Below are 21,626 nucleotides of genomic sequence, written 5' to 3'. Positions count from 1 at the left end.
CGCGCACCCCTATCAGTAAAAATTTTTCGAGCACGCACCCCCGGCTGTGCCAGAGCAAAAAAAAAAAAAAAAAGCGCACCCCCAAGGATCCTCTTGTGCACCCCACTTTGGAGACCACTGCTCTAGACCAGTGATGGGGTGTGTCGCCACGTGCACTGCAACCTTGGGCACCGCACAATACTTTGCTGTTGTAGCTCACAAACAACATGCAAATCACACCCTGAATATCTGTGTATAGCTACAACCCCAGTACAGCAACTCTGACCCCAGCAGCCTGTCAGCAAAACATCTGCCATGCTCTGGCTTCCAGCAACTTTGGTTATTACTTGCAGGGTGGCCCCAACAACTTCCAGTTCTAAATTTTCCCCAAAACGTGTGTTCTGCACTGTCCAGCCCTCTCCTGGGCAATTCAGATATTAAAGGTCTGTTTTCTCCATCAGGGGTCAATATGCAACCGTTTGCCACCTTAACTTGAGTTACCCTAACAGTTCAATTTAAACACAAACACTGGATTAATTTTGATTAAAAAATAAAACAAGTTTATTTAACTACAAAGAGATTTTAAATGAGTACAAGTATAGGGTATTAAAGTCAGCAATTGTTACAAGAGAACTAAAGATAAAACTCTTTATAGCAGCTAAACCTTAAATAAGACTTGGTTCAAGGTAAAATCCCACATGTTCCCATTGCTGACCAAATTCTCAGGTCAGGACTGCCCCTCTCCCCAAGGGCTGGATCCTTTGTCATCTTAGGTTAAAGAGAGATAGGAAAAGAAAGAAAAATAACCTGGGGTGTTTTTGCCTCTCACCACTTTTATAGTCCAGTCACCCTTTGAAATGCATTTTCCTGAGGGTACCCCTAAATAAAGTTCCTTCCAGCTGTGGAGTCTCATGGTGAAAGAGGTTCCATGTTGTTGCTTGCTAAAATGCAGATTAATATGTTCCTGCTCCCCTTCCTTGCCAAAGAATGGCCACTTGACCGATGATTGCCCATCAACTTTGATGACTCCTGGCTAGAGGAGTCAGTTTTTCCTTTGTCTTTGAGAAACCAGTTTACCTCCTCCTGCTATCTCATGGACCCGGTTTACTACTTATATGTAAACTGAGGTAAACACACATTCCTTTGTTTAGGATAGACCTGTTTAACAACTTTTGCCTAATCAGGTCTGTGTGGGTTTGAACATGTGCTATCATCATCATATATAACTTCATATATAATGTTGCTACATACATTTCACCATGATATTATTGACCAGCAAGTTGTTGGTTTTCAAATGATACTTCACAAGGCATATTTTTTACAAAGGCTATTACTAGAGTATACAGTGTGAACACAAGAGCACTTTGCAGAACTAAGTGTATGTAACTTATCACTTTTATCAGCTTCTGTACCAGATGACTGGAAGATAGCAATGTGACACCAATTTTTTAAAAAGGCTCCAAAGGCAATCCTGGCAATTACAGGCAAACTGGTTTAAACTATAGTAAAGAATAAAATAATCAGACACATAGATGAACACAATTTGTTGGGGGAAGAGTCAGTTTTTGTAAAGGGAAATCACACCTCACAAATCTCTCAGAATTCTTTGAGGGGGTCAATAAACATGTGGACAAGGATGATCCAGTAGATATAGTGCACTTAGATTTTCAAAAGCCTTTCACAAGATCCCTTACTGAAGGCTCTTAAGCAAAGTAAGCAGCCATGAAATAAGAGGGAAGGTCTTCTCATGGATCAGTAACTGATTAAAAGACAAAAAACAAAGGGTAGGAATAAATGGCCAGTTTTCTAGAATGGAGAGAGATAAATATTGGTGTCCCCCAGGGATCTGTACCAGGACCATGCTGTTCAACATCTTCATAAATGAACTGGAAAAGTGGTAAACAGTGAGGTGGCAAAGTTGGCAGATGATATAAAATTTCTCAGGATAGTGAAGTCCAAAGACGACTGTGAAGAGTTACAATGCAATCTCACAAAATTGGGTGATTGGGCAACAAAATAGCAGATTATAGTCAATGCTGGTAAAGGCAAAGTAATGTACACTGGAAAACATAATCCCAAGTATACATATAAAATGATAGGATTTAAATTAGCTATTACCACTCAAGAAAGTTGTCTGAAAACATCAGCTCAATCCGCAGCAGCAGTCAAAAAAGCTGACAATGTTAGGAATCATTAGGAAAGGGATAGATAAAATGACAGAAAATATAATTCCACTATATAAATCCATGGTACATCCATACCTTGAATACTGCATGCAGTTCTGGTTGTCCCATCTCACAAAGATATATTAGAAATCGAAAAGGTACAAAAAAAGGGGTAACGAAAATGATTATGAGCATGAACAGCTTCCATATGAGAAGAAAGACTGGGACTGTTCAGCTTAGAAAAGAGATAAGTAAGAGGGATGGAGGATACGATAGAGGTCTGTAAAATCATGAATGGTGTGGAGAATGAGAATAAGTGTTATTTACCCCTTCACATAACACAAGAAGCAGGAGTCATCCACTGAAATAGGCACCAGGTTTAAAAACAAAGATAAGGAAGTACTTCACATAATGCACAGTCAACCTATAGAATTTGTTGCTAGGGGATGTTGTGAAATACAAAAAGTGTAACTGGGTTAAAAAGAAGTAGGTAAATTCACGGAGGATAGGTCAATCAATGGTTGTTAGCCAAGATGGTCAAGGACAACCCTATGCCCTGGGTGTTCCTAAACCTCTGACTGCAAGAAGCTGGGACTCGATGACACGGGATTGATCACTCGATAAATTACCCTGTTCGGTTCATTCCCTCTGAAGCAACTGGCACTGGCCACCCTTGGAAGACAAGATACTGGGCTAGATGGACCCTTGATCTGACCCAATATGGCCATTCTTAGATTTGAAATACAGCAACTATAATGTAAAGCACATTTTAAAGGATCCTGAGAAGTTTAAAAAAACCCACATACCTGTTTTTGTCTCTCTACTTCCATTCTAATTTTGGCTGCTTGTTCTTGAGGGTGGATTAGGACTGAATTTCCAGCTATAACAGTATGCTCCAACGTTTCTGGAGATTCTGAAACATATGTATATATTTAACAGATATAAGTAATAGTCCTGATTGTGCTGTCAGGGCTTGGGAACTACTAGCCAGAACATTTAAAAACTTACCTATTACAGGTCAACCCAATGTTTCATCTGGGGGCAGGTTTCCCTGATTGAGTCTAAGGAAAACACCCTAATGAGAAGTTCCTCTTCCAACATCCCCACTGGCTCCTGGGAATTAGCACTTCCCACCACCTAGAGTTCTGTCCCTGGATCAAGCGGAGGGGCCCATCTTTTATACTGGCTGTGGTTTAGTGGCAACTTCTAAGATGGATAGCTTCATCTTTCTCCTTTTCACTATTCTCCCAGATGCAGGGAGATGGGGAGGGGGCTTCTCTTTATACACACACCCTCCTGAAGCAGTATTTACACTTTCCAATCCACCATCTTCCTAGCTGCTAAAAAAGAGCAGCAAGCTTCTTTCATTTTTTTCCCTCCCCCAAATTCATTCATAGCTTTCTGGAACAGATCAATGAAATCTGATCATGATTTGTTTTCACAGCTTCTGTCAAAAATCTCTAAGTCTTCAATGAGCTACTGAAAAAGCAACAGCAGCAGCAGGGACTCAGATCTCTGCTGCCAGAGGGATAAAGCGTAGAGGCAGCACTGCTAGATAAAGACAGACTCTCCTCAGGCATCCTCAAGCAGAAGAGTTTTGAGCCTCTCCTTCTGCCTTCTCAGCATCCCCATGAATACCAGTCAGCTTCAATGGAGCATTTAAATTGAGAATGGTCACTGTTACCACTAGCTCTCAATATTCATGAGAAAAGGTTTCCTGCTTCCCTCTAGCAAGTGTATTTCTCACACCTTATTGACGAAGTAATAAATCACCACACACACACACACACACACACACACACGCACGCCTTAAAGGCAAAGCCATCCCCAAAATTTCAGGGAATGCCTGTTCAATTTAATAATGACATTACAGCAAATGCATTCACAAGTATAAGTAAAATTCTAATATGTTAAAGTTACTTGATCATTTACTTAAACAATTACAGTACTGAACTGCCTAATAGTTAGACTCTAAAAACCAATCACATGCACTAATCCAATGACATCCCAGAAGCAAATGGGAGATAAACAAATGGCTGCAAAGTAATAACAAATCAAGCAGTAAACCTGATCTATTTCATGTTAAAGATAATTCAAAAGAGCTACTGAATCCAGGAACAGATGTCCTTCCAATTTATTGGTACTTGATATTCAGTACGTCAAGAAATATGGGAGAAAGTGATTTCAGCTTCCCTTTAAATTCCTTTAAAAAAATTCAGAAATGGACCAATGGTAAAATTTTCAAAAACGTTAAGTCTCATTGAAAGTCAAAAGGAGTTAAGCCAAGTCACGTAGCCACTTTTTACCCCACGTCTACAAAATGACCAGAACAAAGCACCAACTTTAGGCTGTTCACTAAAGAGTTCTTATGGGTAAAGTAGTATTCACAGTTCTGCCCAGCCAGGCCCTCTTTGCTCTCAAAGCACATTTAATTTTAGTTGGGGAGCTACACAATACTTACCTATGGCCTCAGAGACTGAATCAGTATGTTGTTCATGACCAGGATCTGAATCACATAATCGTCTCTCTTCACTAGCAAGTGTTCCTGACTCAATTGTCTCAATTTCACTTTGAATCTCTGATTCACATTTTGAAGTCCACTGGTCTTTTTGGCTCCGGATCTTATTTAGCAATTTTTTTAAGACCAGTTTTGATTGTGGTTGGGGAGCCACTCTCATTTCATGATCTAGGAGGAACACAGACCTCAAACTCTTAAAGGTATAAGAACAAGACAAAACAAGGTACACATTATGTATGTCATTGATTGTAAACAAAATCATCCTAGTAAGATATTTACCTTGGCAAAATTTGTTTTCATTAGCTGCTTATACAAATGGATTAAGGAGATACAACAACTTTCTGACATGGAATAGAGACAGGTTCTCAACATAGATATCTTAAAGTACCTTTTCAAAATATTTATAATATGCATGTATTAGTCGACATGCAATTTCACTAGTTACATTTACAAATCCTACAACTGCTTAGGATAGTCCTCAGTACTACAACACAATTCATAGGACTGAGACAAAAAACGAGAGTTCATTTTTTTCATTTGAAGTTTGTATTTATTACACTCCAATAAATTGTTTCTAGATGTTAAAATTAATTAAAAAGATGAAGATACCATGATCTCTGGTATTTAATGTACTTTATTTTTATTTTTTTTTAACTCACTACTACATTTTCCAAAATTCCTGTACCAAAAAAAAAAAAAAAAAAAATCTCTTTTCCCTCTGGTACATCCAAATAGCTTAAATAATGAAATATATCCAATAGAAGAGATAAACTTGAAAGTTTCTTACTCTCTGGTTCACTAGGGTGCTGGGCTTCCTTTTCTGTCACCTCATCCATTTTTGGTTGAGTCTCACATGCAAAATCTGGCTCCAGGGAGATATCCAAGTCCTCATCTTGAGACCGATCAGAGGGAATTGGCAAAGGCTGTGGCTCTAGGTGCAAAATCATGTCTCCTTTCATTTCTAAATAAAGAAATGAAACAACGTGAAAGTCATATATATTCTATCTGAATAAAACCACTTTAAATTGCAGGATTAAGACCACCACACAAGAAGCTCCTCAAGAGTTCCAAAATTCAAAAGTCAATCTTACTCCAAAAATTTGTTTCAAAGAAACTAAGAAAGTTGTTTGAGTCTTTCAACACATATCTAATTTACATCTTCTACTACAAAGATTTTTTTTTTTTTAATACTGTATGCTGACAGTGGCTCACAATCTTTCAAAATAGCTTACTCCTATCTCCACTGTACATATCTTCAAAGGCAAACTCCAGTTCCCTCTGCCAGTCTTCTTTAATTTCCATGCGTCTGTATGCAGGTTCGAACAGCTGTGGTGGCATCTGTGCCACAATCTGTCTTCTGCGCGCCAGGTCCATATTCTGCATCTGTTCAAGTTCTTTCATTAGCCTTTCCCGGTCCTTCAAGTAGCAAAGTAATCAATTAACAGTTTAGCTGTCACATCCAGACAGTCTGATATTAGCTACCACAAAATTTGTTTAATGCTTGCTTCATACTGGAATACAAAATTCCTGAGCTTAAATACACACACACACACACACCTCTTAAAATATATCAATCTAGAATATCCTACACTCATTTATTGGCATGAAGAGTCATAATAGCACTGAAGGATCCGCTACAATGTTAAAGATCAGAAAATATACCCGTAGGCCAACTTTCCTAAATATAGGAGAACTCCAAGTTTTCTATTTTATAGAACAAAACATTCGGTCCTTGTTAAATTGCTGACCTGCAAAGGATTTTTTTTTAAAGATTGGGCTATTACTCTCCTTGCATTGTCATGATGCATAAAAGCTCTGAAAGTCTGTTTTAAATATTTTTCCTTCTATTTTATACCTTAGAAATATCAGCAGTCAATTTTGGTCTTCCCTAGTTTTGCTGGATGACTGGTTGGAATCTTGGAGGAGATTATATACATCATTAGCTCGCAAACTGTACCTGACAGATTGGGGATACTGAATATTTAAGGAAGACTTCTTTTCTCCAAAATGTTGGTCAAGTTAAACAAGTGTTAAAACAAAAACCAGGGAATTACAACAGTGACTAAAATCCATTCTTTTCTTAAAAGCTCAACTTTCACGCATCTCTTGTGATATAATTTTTCTAATTCTCTAGTTGCCATCAAGACCTTTGTGCTAAACAGAAGCAGAATTGCTTATGTAAAATAAAAAAGGCAGAAAAATGTTTTAAAAAAACATTTCCGCCTTCTTAGATTATAAAGAAACAAAAGAGGCAAAAGGCCCATTTTTCTCATCTCCAGCTGAAGTCAATATGAGATGCAGTTACGTAGAACCTAAGAAAAAAAAAATCACACCTTATATGACTCAAGTTGGGTAGCCAATCACCATGGCTCCAAAAATTAGTGGACACTTCTGCAAATGTTGGGTTGAATCTGTCTCTGTGCCTTCACTTGTCATTTGTAAAATGAAAATAATCTCTCTCCCTTTAAGGGGTTGTTGCAAAGATAACTTCTTCAATCTTTCTGAAGTACTCAGATACTTTGGTGATAAGCACCACAGAACAGCCATAAGGCAATTAACAATTCTGTATTCACTGCAAGGTGTGGACGGTGTACAATAAATAAGGCCTGGGTCCATTTACTGAAAGATGATAATAAAATATCAAACTTCTGCCTCATCCCTATACTTAATGAGGCGCAGGGGTTCTGTGGAAAAAAAGTAGTATGTGATCTAGGCATCCTAGATATAACTTAATTATATCACAAACATAACCCACCACTAGTAAGTAAATTAATTTCAGAAATTAAATCCTTCTCCCCATACAACAGTCTGTCATCTTTAAAGTTCCCCCCATATTCAAACAACTTGGGGGGGGGGGAGGGGAAGATGAGCTCCAGAATGTACTCAAAAGATCAGGGTATTTTGTATCAAGGGAGATGTGAATTCCAAAAAGTGGTAGGACAATCACTGGAAACACCCAGCCAACAGCGCTTTTTCATTTGTATCAACAGACTCAAGACAAGCAGAGATGCTTGGGGCTGAACTATGGCAGTATGGGACATGGGCTAGATTGAGAACAAACTCATTTAACTTGTCACTAAAGTTAATTTAAACAAGCTTTTGGAGGTAAAGTTCGTGCATTCCTACTAAAAGGTAGCTGCTGCTTCAGATTACCCCACCTGGAAAGTGAGGATAATTACCTTCCTCCCAGCTAATATTTTGTGGATTAAGTCTTATCAGTCTTGCTGCCTCTAAAGAATGCTGGGTTAAAATGTACATAGTTTGCAATCACCTTTACTATGCAGAATTAAAAATCACTCTGCCATCTCTTATAAAATTAGGAAAGGAAGGGAGCAGAGTAGCTGAATTCAGAATATGTTTTAACTTTACAACAGCCTAGTTATTCACACTCACTTCTGGGTATCGGTGAGCGCTGTGTCATCATTATGTAATAACACAGTTAAATACCTAAATGGGGATGAGAGGGACTATCAGAATTAGAGTTCAACTTCCAAAGTCAGGAATTTCACTATTACTTAATATAAAGCATAGTTCATTTTTAAATGTTTAAAAGAACTGTATTTTGCCTAAAATTAAATGTTTCAATATTCAGTTTTTAATGTTCATTTAGCATTGAAGCAAGAATTAAAGTAGGAAGAAAGTCTGATTATAGCGTATTAAATAAGGCTTTTGTAGATGTCAAGTAAAAATGTGAAACATGCCTAAGTAATTATAAACCCTATGTCCCATTGATTTTCACTCACACACTTTTGAAAACTTTACCCTTCATTAAAACTTAATCCGGAGTTGAAGAAAATCAGTATAATAGTTTTATGAACATTTTTGAAGGTCACTAAAGGAACCACTACAGTTCTTAGAACACTGTGAGAGATGGGGGTTCTGAAATGCTTAAGCTTTGAATCTGCCTAAATTGTACCTGTTGTTTGACCACTTTATTGATTTAGACCACTTTAAGCAGTTTATTCACACTGCAGGACTTCAGTTAAAAACCCTTACATTAAAGGGGCAGCCGTGTCCAAGATCAAGCCAAAAAGTTCAGAAGCAAAGAACTTAGAAGCATACCAGCAGAGTTCGCAAGCTTTGCAAAATTAATAGTTCAAATTCACACCACTTTTTTTTTAAATCAGTCTCAGACAAACATATACATAGTAAATAATGTATGTGCGCAATTTTGGTAAAAAAATAAGTCAATTTAAAAACCAAAATGTACATTCCCACTTCTTATGCACTTATTTCAACATTCCTTTTCCAGTGTTTGCAACTCAGAACCCATACCTAACCAAAAACCTTTTTATTTATTGTTTTCAAGTACTCTGAAAATTTGCTATATCATGTTTTGTAAAATTTGGGCATTAGCCACAAAACCTGAACTATCTGCAGCATTCCTTTAATTTTCAAATCCCTTTCATTTTAATGACAGAGAATTGCTTCTTACCTTCTGAACTTTCTGATTGCAGGGCTGAGCAAAATGAGAACAGTTTTCTTTTAAGGATATGCATTTTGAAAACATCCATTATTCCAAGGTCTTTCCTGAAGTCAGCATGTTCCAATTCAAACCAATTAATTTAGAATCCAATTTACTATTGTTTGTTTTTTTAATTGCTGGTCATTTTGACATTTATGAAGAATTACAGTGTGAGCTGAGGGGTGAAAACATTTTCTACTTTGCTTACTTGTGCCAAATGGACCATCTTCAAGGCATGACTTCCTCTCAGATGTGCTTTTTCAAGCTGTTCTCTCCTATCTCTCTCTCCTTCTTTTTGTAGTTCGTCCAACCGCTTTGCTTCCTCTTCAGCTACTAACCGAGCATCTGGCTGGTAGTCAATTAGTCACAGTTCAAATATCACCAAGAATTGTGCAGACTCAAAATACAGTTGACAATAAATGAGTAATTCTGTATTCAATTATTCAGCCAAACTACTTTAAAAAGTAGTTATGAGTGGCTATACACAACTTGTAATGTGTACAGCTCTCAATTGAACATGTACATAGTGACATCTATAATCCTCTCATTTTGAGATGTCAAATTGTTCTAGTTTCAAGTGCTACTGTGGAAGATCCCTTATACGTTTATGATAGCTTGGCTACGCCAAAAAACACCCAGGATTTTTCATTCAATACAAGGTATAATGCTGAATACAGACAGTGCTATACATTTGATTTCATACCAGGCTGTAGAATTTTTTTTTTTTTTTTTAACACAACAGAAAAAACAGAAGTCTTCCCAGATTCATATGGAAAATAAACACATTCTGTGAGTTTTCCAAAGTAAGAGCCTTTTGAAATCTGGCCACTGAGAGTTGAAAAAAGTTAATGTGAAAACTCATGGCCTGTAAACAAGGAGAAAACATTTTCCAAGTTTCACATATGAAACACTCTGATGCATCTGCTCTTAGCCCTAGTATACACTGGGGAAGGGGGGGGAGAAATCGATCTAAGTTACGCAACTTCAGCTACATGAATAATGTAGCTGAAGTCGATGTACTTAGAACGACTTACTGTGGAGTCTTCACCGCGGTGAGTCGACTGCTGCTGCTCCCCCGTCAACTCTGCCTGAGCCTCTTGTGGCGGGAGAGTACAGGAGTCAACGGGAGAGCGCTCGGGGGTTGATTTATCGCATCTAGACTAAATCGACCCCGGCTGGATCGATCGCTGCCAGCCGATCCAGCAGGTAGTGTAGACATACCCTCAGTCTTTAGGCCACGATCCTTCAAACATTTAACAATCCTAGGTAATTTCAGGCAAACATGAACATAATGGGACTACTCAAGTAAGTATTTGCAGGACTGGGGCCCGAATACATACGCACAATTTACACTGTTAACAAGTCTTCACCATTTGAAATCCAAATTAGCTGACATGTTTTCATTTTAATTATGTGATACCAACTCCTAGATTTTAAACAAGTACTGTGAAACGAATATTTGTTGCAGCAGATTTAAAATCCATAGATACAATACAATAGTACTGAAATACGGAAGCATACGCCATAGGCATATTTGATATCAGTCACCTGCTGTGTGTCCATTTCTCTATCCACATAAGGTTCAGAAAGATGGTGATGAGTAACAGAAAAATTGTCAGCATTATAGACCTTCACCGTAGGCAATCTTTTCACTTCAAAGTTCTAAAAAGCAGAAAGTACAAATAATCAGTTACTTTACCAGCGGCACTGTTTTCCATTATGAGCTAAATGGAACATAAATAAATGATTTGCACGGATTTTCAAACTTTACATATATATTAACTAACAAACCACATTCAATATGAGGCATATCAAGAGGGTTTAATGACTGACAGGGTCTAACAGCCCAAGGCCAACTCCTCCCTGCCAACTGTCATTAATTTTAAGGATATGGTTCCAATTTTCAGCAGTATTACCTTAATTTAAAAGTGCTTTGTTTTCAGTGTACTAATACAGATCCCAATTATAGCAGCTGTCACAATGTAGGACAACCATAATTACACAATATACTTTCAAATAACAAAGCAAAAATAAAATCTCTCAAATACACTCAACTGCAGACTACGTTTACAAATGCCTAAATGTCTTATGATGGTGTCAGAATTACTAGAAGTTCTGTTCAAGAAAAAACATTCCTTATATTAGCAAATGTCTACGCTGTTCCTACAAAATGTGTGCAATTGGGAGGAGGGAAGGGAAACAGATGAGTTAGCAACACTTAATTGAAACAAATCTTCAAACTTCGTTTCTGAATTTCCCTGGGCTTTTTAAAATGAGTGCCAAAAGGTTTAAATTGGGTTGGTGTATAACATCTGCAGGAGGGGGTCTCAGCCCACCAAAGCAAGGTTTCTCTCCTGCAGATGTTAGGGGCCCACAGATGGTGTGTGAGAGGATGGGAGTCGTACCCGAGTAGGGTATGATGCAAACAAATGCAGCAGAGGCGAAGGTTGGCCTTTATCCCCATTGAAAACTTCAACATATTCTCCCCATGTCTCATGCATATATCCTGTACCTCTACTCCTGCAGTCCTCGGTACCCATCCACACTCATGCCCCATCAGTGTTCTGTCTCCTTCATGTGCATCTACCTCATGTCTCCTTCAGAGGCCCCCATTCCAAGACTCCATGCCACCCCTTCATATGCCTTCCCCAGTCCTCTACTCCCATCTCTACACCTTTTTATATTTTCCAGTGCCTCTGGCACAGCCCAGCACTTTGAACATCAAGGTGGCCAATATATATTCCACTATAAGTGTTGGCCCTTTAAACCCTATCTTTTTAAACCCCCATCTCCCTTCTATTTGTTTCCCCTCAGCTCTCCCACCCTCCAAGATGCCCACATCCCCCCTTCCCCCCCCCCGCCAAAAAAGACTTCTCACAAAGGCCAACAAAATAAATGTGGAATTTCTAGGCCAAACCACTTCTGATAGATCATGAATAATAGAGGGTTAAAAAAATTCAGAAAGTAGAGCTAAGTTTTCAAAATATCAATAACTTCAAAGCTGTCTGCTTTTTACTAGGTTTCCCAGAAAAACTTCTACCCCGGGGTAAGATGTAGCATGCAGAATTTCAAGGTTTTTTTGTTTTTGTATTAAGGCGTGGGGAGAAGATTGGCTATAATGGGGAGCCAGTTTCAACCTTCCCAATGGAATGAGACTACCACTACTCTATAAGTATTGAAAACACATGCTTTCTAGTCTAGAAATATTGGTGTTGCATCAATAATATAGCCCCACTGACAATTTAACTATTTTAAATGTCAAACAATATAAAAATAAGAACTACCAGAATTATCTGGGACAATAAATGGAAGTAATTATAATAGACCCACATAAACTAACATATTTATAGATACTAATTATAGCTTTGAAAATAGACAATTCCCATAACAAAACTTAGATAGATTACCTATTGCTAGCCCTATTCCCTACAACTTTAGGAATATAATGAGATATAGTTCTTTTGAAATATTTGAAAATTTAACAGTAACAGATTACATTTTAATCAAATCTCCAGTATTTTATGCAAGAGTTGCAAATAATATTTGTTGCAAAGATGAGAGTTATGTCACAAGGCTGTAATTTTCCAATTAATGCTACAAAAAAATCTCTTTAGGATGCAAAAACAATTAGTGGCCTATTTCTCCATTTGTGATCAATGTTATTACTGCTCCTGGAGTTAAGAATCTGTCAGAGTTTCTATTAGGGGTTTACAATCCAGCCTGAAAAAAATTCACTCTACTCCAGCACACTCTACTCCAGCACACTGATCTTAGAGGCAGCAATTTTTTCTGCACTTTATGCTAGTATGGCTTTTGTGTCAAAGGTAACATGGTGATTAGGTTAAACAAAACACAGTTTAAGCTATTTTTAAGAGTGCTGAAATCAAGAAGAGTTTACCAATTTAAAAGAATTTGTTGTGCTTCTATAAGAACCATAACAATTTTTCAAAGGAAAAATTTTATGGGTCCCAGCAGTCTCCCCCACTTTACAATAATATACTGTGATCCTTCAATATTAGAAGTGGATATACTGTCAACAGGTATATTAAGTGAGCTAACGGTAGGCACAGTTTTGAAAGACTTCTTTGTCTAATATTAAAGTATGTCTCATGTTATTTTTCAACCTTAGGCCCCAATTCTACAATAGATGGACCTTTGTGGTGCACAAAAGCCCCACAAAAGCAGACAATGGAACTCCAAGTGGATGTACATGTCTGTGCATGCAAAATTACTGCAGGATCAGGATCTTAGTTTTCATTCATTTTTCTAGACCACTGGTTTTAACAAAATGAATTTGTGACGTGTCATTACCTATTTATTAAAATATGCATATGATATGAATATGACATAACTGAGATGTACTTTATGCAAGATGGCTCATGTGAGATATGATTGGAAAGGAAGAGGGACTTCTTGTAACTTTCTACTGGAAGAGAAGGGGGGTCAAATTTGGGAAACAAAGGATTCCTGCCTTATGTAAATCCTATTTAAGGGGGGGGAAGGAAGACAAATGGGACGACTCCTCTCCATGGTCTGTCTGCCCAAGATGAAAGACTGCAAAAGCCACCTGAAGGGAAGGCAAGGGAGGAGTTCAGACTGAAAAGGGGTCCAGTCTGAAAAGAAATAAACTCTGAACCACAGAAACTTTGCAACCTGCCTAAAACAACATTCAGGGTAAGAAATTACATTGTGTAACCTGTTTAAGTATATTGAGCTTAGCTTGCGTACTTTGGTTTATTTGCTCAGTAATCTGCTTTGTTCTGTTATCCCTTATATTCACTTAAAATTCACCTTTTGTAGTTAATAAACTTATTGCTTGTTTATAATATAACCCAGTTTATGTAATTTCTAACAGGGGGAGGGTGGGAAGAGGCAAGAAGTTGTGCATATCTCCCTCCACACTGAGGGCGAATTTCATAAAACCTTTGGGTTTGTACCTCTTAAAAGGAGTGGGCATCAGAGGGCTGGAGCAAGCCCCTAAGGCTGAACCTTTCCAGAGTGGATCTCTCTCTCTCTCTCTCTCTGTGCAGCTGGGTGTGACCCTGCCTGTGTGCTTGGCTGGAAGAGGCTTGTGAGCATAACCCAGCAAGGCCAGGTAAAGGGAACCCAGGCTGGCATAATAGACAGGCTCAGTGATGTCTCAGCACCTCAGGTGACACCCCAAAGGGCCCAAACCGTCACAAAATTGTTCTAGCATATATTCTGTACTCCATATTCCACAAGCATAACAAAGACAGCTCAAGAAGAAAAGCTAACAGAATCTTAAAGCTCTCAGTTACACATGCAAACAATACACATGCAAAGTATATTATTGAATCATTAAAACAGGGGATTGGGGCTGTATATGTATTTTGGGGGAAGGGCATTTAAACTTTCGTTTAATTGCCTTAACGGTAATAAAGACTGAAAGAGTTCATTAATCAAGAAAAATCATATTAGTCTCACAAAACAAAAAAACCCACCACCACCACAAACCAAATTAAATATAAAAAAACCTAATGACAAGGCATACGTTTGTGCATAAAAATTAATTCTTTAATTTGCCCTTGAATAGTCTTTGGTGAACTATTGCAACTTACAACATGCAAATAGTGAATTCAGATGTTATGCTTCCAGAAGACAGAATAAAGCCACAGTAATGCTTATATTTTACCCTGAAATTATCACCATCCCCACATATTGGATACTCACCTCAAAAGGATGGGGTGGAGGTGGTGGCAGGCTTGCAATTTTGGCAGCTCTCTCTTTTTCCACATACATTGCATGCTTACGTGCATTTGTTCGCCTTAGGCAAGAACAAAGAATGGTTGGGAAAAAGTGTTCAAACAGGAATACTAGCACTGTAAAAATCAAAGATAAACCTAAAAATGTATTTTAATTAATCTTTGTATGTACTCTTATAATAACTCTCAAGGGGTGAGTGAACAGAAGTAATTTGATCAGTGAACAGGCAACTGAAAATGAAAGGCAACACTGAAGAATCAATATCTTGAAATAATGCAGATGGTCAAAAAGTGATCAGAATTGCAGAGTGCACAAGCTTCGGAACAAAATCAACCCCTCTTTTCAAATAAGCTTCCTGAATATCACTGGGCTGCATGTGTCACTTTGGTCAGCCCACTTTAATTTTTCAAATGTACACAAACTTACCTATAGTGCCTCATCTCTCCTCTAGTAATACTATCTTCTAACACATTTATTTTTTCACACCGTTCAAATTTGAACTCATCTGCTGAGAACACTAAGAAGCATGACAGCCAATGAAAAATATGATGGTGGATTTTATGAAGTGGATATCTGTCCCTCAGGAACTGAACCGAGATCAATTCATTTCATATGTCATTGAACAGCTGTCAACTACCCAAGTGGGCTGAAACCAGTGATGAGGGTGAAAAGCCCTTCATCGCACTGAGAGCTCCCTGAGCCATCTAGTTCATTTGACCATTTTATCCCCTTGTTTCTCAAGCTAGAATTCTTACCAAACTCCATAACTTCATCAAGCACTACATGGAATTCCTAAACTAAAAATGTACCAAACAAGAATTCTCAAGGTTCCTGCATTTCACTCTTTATACACTATAATCTGCATTTTAAAGACAAATAAATTACCGCTATATACCACGTTTGTTCTTTCAACAACTTTTCTTTTTGATTTTTCTGTTCTTTCAGGGCTTCCTTATGTCTCTTCTCTGCTCTTTGTTTCCTTTCCTCTGCTTCCTTTGCCAGAGCCACCAAATCAGGTTCCTTTACAATGAAATGTAATTAATGTTATAATAAACACTTCACCCAGATTCTAATTACTTATAATACTATCAACATGACAATTCAAGTATTACTGCTAACAAGTATCAACTCATATGATAGAAATGCACCACTGTGTTTAATCCTATGCTACAAGAATCTAAATATTCTGGATAATCACTTTCCCTTACTCTATTGCCTTCCTTATTCGCTCTTTGTATAGTACTGTACCAATAGTAACAAATTTGCCATGCCCTCCTTCTTCCCCCTTTCCCCTCCCCTCGTCATTCATTGGAACAGTTTGAAAAGCTTAGCTTCCCTCTGCATCTACTCACTGACTGCTAACTTCATCTATTAGAAGCAAGAAGAATTTTTCAAAATATCAATTTCATACCAAAGTGGTACTAGCATTTCAAAGAACCATTACCACAATTTATCAACAATGGAATATTTTAGCAAAAGCTCCTTACAACGCCACATCCTTTTTGTACCTCCTTTTCCACTGTTGCCAACTCCTAGGATACATCAACAGTAACTCTATCCTTTGTAATTAATTGCCTCCTCTTATTATAGTACTAATATGCAATTCTACAGCACATTCCATCCTAGGATATTAAAGCTGTTCAGTAATAATTAAGTCTCAACACCAGGTGAAGTAGCATAATCTCCTTTTTACAGATGGAGAAACCGAGGCAGAGGTTAAGTGATTTACCAAACGTCATGCAGGAAATCTGTAGCAGAGCTAGGTCTCCTGACTTCTAGGGTAGGTCTACACAGCAACTAGACATTTGCAGCTGGCCTGTGCTCACTGGGCTCGGGCTGTTTGAGCCCACAAGTCTACATAGCAATTGAACAGCCCAGCAGCCCAAGCCCTGCAAGCCTGAGTTGGCTAGCACAGGCTAGCCACAGGTGTCTAGTTGCTGTTTAGACATACACTTTTATACACTGCATTAATTGTATGTCAATATTTTTGCTAACTTTTCAAAATTGGCTTTTTTTAAAAACATATCACTTCAGGCATTAGAAGTGCAAGGTCAGAAGCGTCACAGAAACTTGTAAGCCATAATCTTTATAATTTTAGTTCAGTAAATATTTTCTGTTAGCCTTGACTATGACACAATATCAAGTGACGTGTTTACTTACATTTTCCTTTGCCTGTCTGTGTCCATCTCCCACAGCTCTTAAACTTGATAGATAAAGTTTTTCCAAGGCTTTAATCTTCTGATTTTGTGCTTTCCACCACTCTGCTTTCAGTTCTTCTGCCAACTGATGTAGCTGCTCATCTCTCCTCTGCTTCACTTCTTGTCTTATCTGCACGGCAATGTACCTCTCCTGCTCTCTAACCTGAGCAAGTAAATTACATTTTATTAGTGACTTACCAGAGTTTATTTTTGTAGCAGACCCTTAACCAACTCTTTCAGTCTCATCCATCTTACTGACTACTCAGATCAACCTAATTGGGTTCTGAGCATACCTAAGTTGCCATTTTCTCTCTTTTCCAAACTAAAAAGCTTAAATAAATGTGTAAGACTATTCATAATGAGCTACAGTTCATCAACCATTAACAGCCATAATTCAATAATGCATTTTAATATCCTTCTCTCCATACAGACAAAAGTCACCTGTCAACAGAGAGAGTTAAGAAGAGGCTAGCAAACAAGTCTCACATGTTGTTACAACATACTCCTGCCAAATCAGTGAGTGAGTACTGCTGAATGAAAGATTTACTAGTTGTAGAAAGTCTCTGCCCAAAAGACCACACAATCTAAACAGAGACTGTACAAGGAAGTAGGAAATGCAGCATTTTTTTCAGAAAGTTACGAGGGTGGAAAGGCAATTAGAAGCCAGGCTGTGAAGAACTTTAAAGGCAAGGTGCTTACATTTCCTCTGTACCAGGAGGAGCCAATAATGGCATTAAAAGATGGGCCAGACACAGCAGTAGCTAAAGTAGACAATTTAATGGCAGCAATTTTGGATAGATTGAAGGAAGACAAAATTAGTATTCAGAAAACCAATGAGAGGAAGGTTGCAGTAGATGAGGGATGAAATAAGAGTAAGAGATACGGCGAGAAAGAGATTTTAAATAGGTTACCTAGGAAAAAATTACAGGATTTATCAGCCACATGGATGCAAAGAGAGGGGAGAAGAGTTCAATTTTATATTAAGGCACCAAGCTGTGGTACATGGAGAATCACAAAATTTCCCCAAAGGTGACCAAGGAGAAAAAGGAAGTTTAAGCGGAAAGTGGAGAAGTTCAGTTTTAATCGTGTTTAGTTTGATTTGGCAATGCATCATCTAGAAGGAATGCCTAAAAGGCAATCAAGAATGTGAGTCTGTATGGAAGTGATACCTCAAGAGTAGAAAAATATATCCAAGTGGTCATTGTCAACATAGATTGGTGGTAGTTGGAGAGACATTCAGATGTGATTGTTCAGAAGTAAGGTGTAGAGGAAGAAAAGGAGCAAGGACAGAGCTCCATGGGGCCTGGGCAAAGAGCACTGAAGAGAGAAGCCACCACAAAAGGTACAATTAATTGACAATGAAAGCGTTTCACAAACTTACTCTGCAAAACACAGTATGTTACCAAACTGAAAATTTTGCTGTGTGACAGTATCGTTTAAAAAAGTATCAGAGGGATAGCCGTGTTTGTCGCTTTTTACAGATCCAGACTAAGAGTCCCGTGGCACCTTATAGACTAACAGAAGCTTATGCTCCAATACTTCTGTTAGTCTACAAGGTGCCACGGGACTCTTTGTCGCTGTTTAAAGAAGTGTATTCCTAAACCGTAGATGTTCTTTTCTTCAACCATCTAAATGAAAACTACTGTTGATAATGCAGACATACCTGCTGCAGCCTTAGTCTTCGTCGTCTTTCATATTCTTCTTTCAAAAGTAAAGCTTCTTCATTAGGACTAAGCCTCAGTCTCCCACCTTTTGCCACTTTTCTTTTCATCTTTGCATACATTGGATATTTGACTTCTGTATCAAAACAACATTAGAGAATAAAGTAAATATACTGTATTTAAAAATACTTACAGGAAATCAAAAATCTTGGCACAATCCTAAAAATCTATAAAGATATTCATGCTCATTGCACACTTTGCCAAAAAACTCAATGTCATTAAGCATAAGTCTTTGCTACAAGCTTACAATCAAACGCACTTATCACTTAGCCACTAAACCTGCAATGAGCTCTGCATGGACAACTCCTCCATTCACATGGCAATCACTGAGAGATTGGGGCCTCAGAAAGCATGCATGCTACAACTCCATTCAATTTATGAAACATATCAATAAAAGGTCATTGTACTGGGTTATTTGGACTGAAAGTCTGAGACCTCCTGCTGTGGAAGAATATTTCAAAGGGTGGATGGACTAAATGGCGCGTCATGGCCCTTACCACCTCCTCATGCAGACCACCTTACCCACTCTTTCACATTTACTTTCAAGAAAAAGTAATATTACAAACAACAGTATTTAAAACTGTCTTTTAATGTAATTCAGCAACTGGAAACAAGGAGAGTGAGGATTATATGACCTGTAAATTCTCCACAGACCAGATGGGGAATCTCTACCGTATGAAGTTGTGAGCCAGATCAGCAACAGTCTGCTTGTAAAAATGACTAGAAAATAACCAGTTTTTCAGTGACCTTTTAACTACAAATTTTTTTTTAATGTGCTACTGGTATCTGTCCCTTATCAATGCTAATAAATTATAAATCAAAAGTTTGACATAGGCAGTGAGGGAGAAAAACACTGAAAAAAGAGAGTGACACATTCTATTTCCTACTGAAATAGGAAAGGATAATTTCCGTGCAAAAACTGAAGAACTGAAATTTCAGGAGGAAGAAGCAGCATAAACTAAATCGGTAAAGCAGAAGCCACTTCTAAATGTTTGATATTTCAGATTTTGGTACAATGTAGTGCAAGAAGTGAGTGCAAGAAGGTTGAAAATAAACTAGATTCAGCTATTCAGTAGAATTCTGCATTGTAGGCATCACTGGAGTAACCAACCATTCACTATAATGAGGGAGCATCACACAGATGCAAGCTGGCATGCACACCACACACTCTTATTTGGGAGGGGCAGTTTCTAGTGTTCTATGTCTTACCATTTCCCCACACAAGCCCTCTAAAACCCGACTTCATTGTCTTTCTCCCAACAGCCCAGTTTACATCCGCCATGGGTATACAGTCTACCCACATGGTCTGTCTACATTGGCCTTTTTGACTTTGAGTTCACTAGCTGACCCTCAGTGCAGGGTAGTTAGTGCCCGTGGGAAGACAAGGGAAGGGGGCACTCCCCAAACATTTGTTCCAGGCTAGCAGCGGTTGGGCTTTACCCCATGGCTCAGCCTACACCTGCATGGCCGGATTCTCTCAGGATGGGGCCCCAAAGCACACGGAGGAGTGCGGAGAGATTAGCGTCTCTCCAGAATTACCCTGCCTCCCCTTAAAAGCGGATCGCAGATAGGGCAGCCACGCCCCAAAAACTGGGAGCCCGGAACACCGGGGTCCGGGCCGCCACCTGAGGCCTGGAAACACACACACCAAGTCTATAGCGAGGCAGGCCGGGCCGCCGGGCACCCCAGGGGCCTCCCCCTGCCAGCCCCCCCCCTTTCCCCAGCGGCGCAGCTCTGCCAGCCGCGGGCGGAGTCTGGGCTCCGCATATTGCTGGGGGGGGAGGCGGGACCGACCCACGCCGAACACAACACCCCGCTGCCGCCGCAACAGCAGCACGGGAGCGGGGCGAGGCTGGGGAAAGGGGCGAATCTGCCGGGCGCCGCTCCCCACCCCGCAGTCACAACAAAGGCTCCCCCATAACCCCGCTGGTTACCGACCTGCCCGCGCCCGGCCTCCGTCGTTTCAAACGGCTCCTTCCGGTCACCGGGTAGGGAGCCCACGTCGTCACATCCGCTGCCGTTCGAACCGCCCGCCGATGGCTAAGAGAGCAGCGCGAAGCCATCCCAGCAGCCTAGGCCATGAACCTACATTACGCATGCGCGGAGGAAGCTCTGTCGCTGGTTCCGCTCACGTGCCAATCAGAGGATTTTTTTTTTTGCAGGCTGGTGACCAGGGGAATAAGCCACGCCCCTGAGGTAGCATCATGGCTCCTGTTGGCCAATGGTAGCTAAGAAGGGCGGTGACTGGCCGGTGTAGTCACCGGCGGGAAAAGAAGGCGCTGGCGCCAATGTAAAAGGCGGGGAGGGGGTGTGTGTGAGAGAATGGAGAGGCTGAGTGGTGGGGGGCCGGTTGGGTTGTTCCAGGGATGGGGTCCAGTGGGGCAAGGCTGGGCTGGAGGACGGTGGGCTGAGGCTGAGCTATGCGTTGTGTGGCGGTGGAAGCTCTGAGGGAGACTACTAGAGTGACCAGATGTCCCGATTTTATAGGGACAGTCCAGATCTTTGGGGCTTTTTCTTACATAGGCTCCTATTACCCCCCCACCGTCTGTCCCGATTTTTCACACTTGCTATCTGGTCACCCTAGAGACTACGGACTCCTAGGAGCTAGCCCAGGGCAAGGGGCCGGTCAGAGTTAGGAAAAATAAATGTGTGGCTGTGGCAGAGCTAGAAAAGAAACAAGGGGCAGAAAGGCAGGAAAGAGTCATCGGTTATAACAATGCGCTCATTAGTCAAGGAAGGCTGTGAGGATAGAGGATAGAAAGGGACGGGGTTACCATATGTCTTGGTTTTCCAGAACAATTCTTCTTTTCGCACCTCGGTCCTCGTACATTTTTCAAATAATAGGAAATAGGCAGA

At 39.6% G+C, this 21,626-nt stretch overlaps 1 protein-coding gene across 4 annotated transcripts in view; it reads right to left on the bottom strand.

Annotated features, from left to right (window-relative positions):
• CEP295 (centrosomal protein 295) overlaps nt 1–20,794 on the bottom strand; it is a 48,111-nt gene extending 27,317 nt beyond the window's left edge. For all 4 annotated transcript variants that reach the window (XM_026651601.2, XM_026651603.2, XM_026651602.2 and 1 more), the window contains exons 1-11: nt 20,709–20,794; nt 18,713–18,846; nt 17,012–17,212; nt 15,747–15,871; nt 14,819–14,912; nt 10,676–10,789; nt 9,336–9,476; nt 5,895–6,078; nt 5,450–5,623; nt 4,606–4,830; nt 2,951–3,057 (exon numbers count right to left, since the gene is read on the bottom strand). In XM_026651601.2, the coding sequence (XP_026507386.1) occupies nt 2,951–3,057; nt 4,606–4,830; nt 5,450–5,623; nt 5,895–6,078; nt 9,336–9,476; nt 10,676–10,789; nt 14,819–14,912; nt 15,747–15,871; nt 17,012–17,212; nt 18,713–18,832 (1,485 nt within the window). In that variant the 5' untranslated portion in view covers nt 18,833–18,846; nt 20,709–20,794. The remainder of the gene's footprint in view (nt 1–2,950; nt 3,058–4,605; nt 4,831–5,449; nt 5,624–5,894; nt 6,079–9,335; nt 9,477–10,675; nt 10,790–14,818; nt 14,913–15,746; nt 15,872–17,011; nt 17,213–18,712; nt 18,847–20,708) is intronic.
• Nucleotides 20,795–21,626: the final 832 nt, after the last annotated feature.

Source organism: Terrapene carolina, unplaced genomic scaffold (genome assembly GCF_002925995.2).
Source record: "Terrapene carolina triunguis isolate 2854851 unplaced genomic scaffold, T_m_triunguis-2.0 Scaffold97, whole genome shotgun sequence".
Taxonomy (NCBI): Eukaryota; Metazoa; Chordata; order Testudines; family Emydidae; genus Terrapene; species Terrapene triunguis.
This window is presented reverse-complemented; position numbering and strand designations above follow the sequence as displayed.